A 6,000-nucleotide genomic window follows, 5' to 3' on the forward strand; every position below is an offset into this window, starting at 1 on the left:
ACACACACACACACACACACACACACACACACACACACACACACACACACACACACACACCTATTACTATGGAAGGCCGCACTTCATGAAAGTTATTGCAAAATAACAAAATAGTGGAATAAAAAGTGTCTGCACGTGAATGTGTGTCTATGTCGTCTACCTCTGTGTGTGTGTGTGTGTGTGTGTGTGTGTGTGTGTGTGTGTGTGTGTGTGTGTGTGTCATACCCTCTGGAGGATTGTAAGCCCATTGGTTGTTGGCAGCCAGCTGAGTCTTCAGACTGAACAGATGAGCTTCGATCGCCCCACGTTCCTAAAGACAGACAGAGACAATTAAAGGAGACAAATATATAGAAAATGAAACACTTGGGGGTATACAAAACTAAATATTTAGATTGATTTTGAACGATGTGTGTCATCTCCACACAGTTTCAATGGGCGAACAATTACAGAATGTAGTATTTTTAATAATAAAAGTAATTGATAAACAAGAAAGTTCACCTGAAGGCTGAGAAATAAATGAGACTGAAGGCTCAGCAGGTAAAGGTGACATGTTTGACTCTGATGACGTCGTCTAACCTGATATTTCGGGGGTTTCTCCACAGTCCTGTAGGTCTTGAACGCCATCATGAGTTTCTGCATCTCCCTCACAGAGTTTGGGAATCGGCGGTCATTCAGCTGCACCACCTTCAGTCAGACGATCATTCATCAGTCAATCAATAAACAGGTTAAGCATCATTTATTTACGTAAAAATACAGACACTGTTGAGTTTTGTGTCACCTTGGTTTTGATCCAGTGCAGCAGATCTGAGACCAGCCTCTCATACTGGACCTTCATGTCGTCCAGCTCCATCAGCATCCCCACGATCTGAGGAGACAGAGAGGAAAATATTCAATACTTTTGTCCTTATCACACAAAATCCTCCAAACATTTACTACACAACATTTTGATATCTCTAAACGATAATATTATGATGTTATTTTTGAAAGTAATGCCTGTACATTTTCTTCATTTTTTTTTTTACCATTTAATCCATTACAGCAATATTCAACTTGAGCTGCAGTTAAGAATAGTAAAGAATCACTTATAATATATAATATATTGTATAAAATGTCAAACTAATTGTGAAAATGGACCAGCCAACAGCCCAAAACCATACAAATATATAGTATCCGCGAGATTCCACCGGGTCCGTCTGCGCCGTGTCACGGGTGCGTCCGACCTCCTCCAGCGTCATACCCTACCGGGCGCGTTTCAGAAGCATTTCAGAAGCGGAGCGTCTTGCCTGCTGGCTCACAGTTTTTGTTGATTTGGGCATATTTCCTGGACAGGCTACTTTGTACAGACAAAGTTAATAATAACTGTAATATTCCAGTTATAAACGACTTGAATCAAAGATGTGTTGCTGTATTTTAGTGGTAATGCATTCATCATCATAATTATTCTATATATATAATTTACACAGTGCCTGTAAACCGGAGGAGAACGCTGGCATTTCTCCTCCTACTTGAAAGACTACGGAGGGATAGGGTCTGCAAAATTAGTTTATTTTGGGGATTGACTGGATGCTCTGACCGGTCCACTTCCTACCCGGCGCTATGCACCACCTCGCGTCGCGTCGAAAATAGACTTGCATCCTATTTTTAGCGGAGCCCAGCGCCGAGACGCTTCTGTGACGCTTCTGAGACGCTTCTGAGGCGCTTCTGAGACGCTTCTGAGGCGCTTCTGAGACGCTTCTGAGGCGCTTCTGAGGCGCTTCTGAGGCGCTTCTGAGGCGCTTCTGAGACGCTTCTGAGGCGCTTCTGAGGCGCTTCTGAGGCGCTTCTGAGACGCTTCTGAGACGCTTCTGAGGCGCTTCTGAGGCGCTTCTGAGACGCTTCTGAGACGCTTCTGAGACGCTTCTGAGACGCTTCTGAGACGCTTCTGAGGCGCTTCTGAGACGCTTCTGAGACGCTTCTGAGACGCTTCTGAGACGCTTCTGAGACGCTTCTGAGACGCTTCTGAGGCGCTTCTGAGGCGCTTCTGAGACGCTTCTGAGACGCTTCTGAGGCGCTTCTGAGACGCTTCTGAGACGCTTCTGAGACGCTTCTGAGACGCTTCTGAGGCGCTTCTGGGAGGCTTCTAGCCGTAACGTGGCGCGTCTGGTGGAATAGCACCCATTGACTAGAGTGGCCGCGATCGCTGTGAACGGCACGGCGCGGCGCATCCGTAACGCGGCGCAGACGGACCCGGTGGAATCTAGGGGTTACTCATAAGACAATGAAGCCTGAACAAATGTATCAACTTGGCTTACAATTACTTGACCAATATAATATATATATTAATAAAATAGTTGTTGATTAATTGTCTGTTAACTGATTAATTAAAAAACAGTTGCAGCTCTATATACATTTTTTATAAAAAGGCATAAAAAGTTAGATCTGAGAATGAGACTGACGTTTATGCTTAGTTTTCCCCCGAGAATAAATAAACCAAAACAATATTCTAACCAAGTTTGAGCTGTAAAAAATGCGACACTTCTATAAAATAATCTAAGAAAAGAGAGAGCGCCAATTCTTTCAGTGTCAACAGCATAACTCCATATAACGCTGAATGTCATTAGCATTGATTTGGAAAGTCCACCACCAGGGTGTACGATAAAACACACTGGCATTTAGATGAACCCCTAAGGAACCTTACAATTTAAATGTATGGTGTTCACATTTTTTTTTCTAGGATGCCTTCAAATGGGAACGCTGTAAACAACAGGACAGGATGACGATATATAACTAACCTTGTGGTGCGATCTGGTGGAAGTTTCTCTCCTGTGCTGCTGCTTCACTAACTGATAACTGAGACTCCCCATCATTGACATGCTATGACACCACACACCTGTGCTGTGACACACCTGTGACACACCTGAAACACCGTCACGTGACCCACAGGTAAACTACCGGACCTGGACATGTGTTTTCACCAGGTATATAAACCACTAACATTTCTTGCCCTTCTTCCATAGCATCCCAACATCAGAAGGTCAGCGAAATCACTTGTGAGTTTAGTTAACGGCACTTCTTGAGAGTCGGTATTGATAACATCTGTTATATTGTCAGAGAACAATCTTTGGAGTGTCAGTAAAGTGGATCAATAATGGAATAAAAGTCTGTGTTTGGGCTCTCCAGTGAAAAAAGTGTCTATAAAATGTGAGAAAATAGTGATAACTGTCCATCCCAGGTTCTCAAAGTACAAGGTGATGTCTCGTTGTGTCAGTCCAAATGCACATTAATATTACGTTTCATATAATTTAAAATAGAGAAAAAGCGGGTTTATGGAGAAGTAAATATTAAATAATAGCATTCTTTCTTCCATTTTTGCATGACAAATGTATTAAAGCCCTATAAAATAAGGATATAGATGGGATAGCTTCTCCACATATCTTTTGTTTTACAGTGTATATATCTTCATATCATAACAAGCCTGCAAAATGGGCATTTGTAGTTCTACCAAAGGTAAGAAATGAAGGAGTTTTCACACCAAAACATCAAACAAGAACATTTGTTTGAGTCCAAGCTTCTGAAATCCTGACGAAGCTGAGGAACAGTTTCTTTTTAAACGACACAATTGCTAAAAGAGCATCATCTGTTCTCCGTCACAAAGAAACAATCAGCTTTGCAGCGACAACCGAGCTCTGAAAACTAAAACAAAAGCTTACCAAGAACCCAAGAAACACTGATGACAAGAACTACAAACTGAACCACAATGCCTTTTAGATCCACAGTAAACTCTCTCATCCTGTCTCCGCTCCTGTCTCTCTGAACAGGTCAAGGTGTGTGTCTTCTCCTGTCTCTCTGAGCAGGTAAAGGTGTGTGTCTTCTCCTGTCTCTCTGAGCACACAGCAGGTAAAGGTGTGTGTCTTCTCCTGTCTCTCTGAACAGGTAAAGGTGTGTGTCTTCTCCTGTCTCTCTGAACAGGTAAAGGTGTGTGTCTTCTCCTGTCTCTCTGAACAGGTAAAGGTGTGTGTCTTCTCCTGTCTCTCTGAGCAGGTAAAGGTGTGTGTCTTCTCCTGTCTCTCTGAGCAGGTAAAGGTGTGTGTCTTCTCCTGTCTCTCTGAACAGGTAAAGGTGTGTGTCTTCTCCTGTCTCTCTGAACAGGTAAAGGTGTGTGTCTTCTCCTGTCTCTCTGAGCAGGTAAAGGTGTGTGTCTTCTCCTGTCTCTCTGAACAGGTAAAGGTGTGTGTCTTCTCCTGTCTCTCTGAGCAGGTCAAGGTGTGTGTCTTCTCCTGTCTCTCTCAGCAGTTAAAGGTGTGTGTCTTCTCCTGTCTCTCTGAGCAGGTAAAGGTGTGTGTCTTCTCCTGTCTCTCTGAACAGGTAAAGGTGTGTGTCTTCTCCTGTCTCTCTGAACAGGTAAAGGTGTGTGTCTTCTCCTGTCTCTCTGAGCAGGTAAAGGTGTGTGTCTTCTCCTGTCTCTCTGAGCAGGTAAAGGTGTGTGTCTTCTCCTGTCTCTCTGAACAGGTAAAGGTGTGTGTCTTCTCCTGTCTCTCTGAACAGGTAAAGGTGTGTGTCTTCTCCTGTCTCTCTGAGCAGGTAAAGGTGTGTGTCTTCTCCTGTCTCTCTGAACAGGTAAAGGTGTGTGTCTTCTCCTGTCTCTCTGAGCAGGTCAAGGTGTGTGTCTTCTCCTGTCTCTCTCAGCAGTTAAAGGTGTGTGTCTTCTCCTGTCTCTCTGAGCAGGTAAAGGTGTGTGTCTTCTCCTGTCTCTCTGAGCAGAATCCAAAGCCTTCCAAATGTGTGTTCGCTCCGTCTGCAGGTGACTTCCTGGCAGTCTGGATCTAATCCAGCAGTAATCCAAACTGATTGACAGACAGGAGGAGGGGTTTGAGGGATTAAAGGAAGTCATGGTTCGAGTGTAAGCCAATAGAAAAGGACTACAGGCAGAAGACGCTCCTGCAGTTCCCAACAGTACGCAGACGAATGCCATGTAGAGCTAAGACTATAAAATACGTTTGTGCAAAGACTGTCACCTGCAATTTACTGTTAGCATTTAGAATGATTCTACTGGCTGCTACTTCAATACTTTTAATTCACTGACAGCAGCCTGGTCCAACAGGAATGTAAACATGTAATTATTGGGCTAAAAACATGCAGAATCACCTTCAGTCTATTTCGTTTTTTGCACTGGACCTTTACTGTTGTAACTGTACATTTCCCCGCTGTGGTAAGAAATAATAATTGCTGATTCCGATCAGACAGGTGGCCTGTGCTGCAGTTCCTACAGCAGCCTGCAGAGGGGCAGGAGAGGCCACATGTTGGACAGTGACAGAAATGCACTGGTCCTATTTTCTCAGTGTGGGATAAAAAACCTGACCTTGAACTGTGTGTGTGTGTGTGTGTGTGTGTGTGTGTGTGTGTGGTGTGTGTGTGTGTGTGTGTGTGTGTGTGTGTGTGTGTGTGTGTGTGTGTGTGTGTGTGTGTGTGTGTGTGTGTGTGTGTGAGACCTTAGCGAGCCTCTTCTGGATGGTCTGTCCCTGCTTCATCTTGGAGAAGTAGTGGTAGTACAGCGAGACGTAGGTCATGATGGACTTCTCGTCCGGATGAGGAACCACCATGTCCTCCACCTCCAGCAGCTGCATGATCCCAAACTGACGCTCTGCCAGACGGAAAGCGTGATCCAGGTTTCGTAACGGGTCGTCAGCATGGAAGCGGCGATAGTCAAAAAGGTCAGGCCTGAGATGGAGAGAGAGAGAGAGAGGATGGAGCATATTGGAAGGAGAATAGACACAAATGTGTGTGTGTTTTGGGTATGTGTGTGTGTGTGTGTGTGTGTGTGTGTGTGTGTGGGTGTGTTGTGGGTGTGTGTGTGTGTGTTTGTGGGGTGTGGTGTGTTGTGTGTGTGTGTGTATTTGGGTATGTGGTGTGTGGTGGTGTGTTGTGGGTGTATTTGGGTGTGTGTGTGTGTGTGTGTTGTGTGTGTTTGATGTATTTGTGTGTGTTGTGTGTGTGTGTGTATGGGGTGTGTGTGTGTGTGTG

General features: G+C 44.6%; 1 protein-coding gene across 1 annotated transcript in view; it reads right to left on the minus strand.

The window, feature by feature from the left end:
- The window catches only part of sptbn5 (spectrin, beta, non-erythrocytic 5), a gene marked incomplete in the record, with an annotated part of 102,769 nt that overhangs the window by 81,988 nt on the left and 14,781 nt on the right, over nt 1-6,000 (minus strand). Inside the window, 4 exon segments of the mRNA XM_034113445.1 lie at nt 226-310; nt 577-684; nt 779-865; nt 5,469-5,697. Of these exon segments, the coding sequence (XP_033969336.1) occupies nt 226-310; nt 577-684; nt 779-865; nt 5,469-5,697 (509 nt within the window).

This window comes from Trematomus bernacchii, unplaced genomic scaffold (genome assembly GCF_902827165.1).
Source record: "Trematomus bernacchii unplaced genomic scaffold, fTreBer1.1, whole genome shotgun sequence".
Lineage (NCBI taxonomy): Eukaryota > Metazoa > Chordata > Actinopteri > Perciformes > Nototheniidae > Trematomus > Trematomus bernacchii.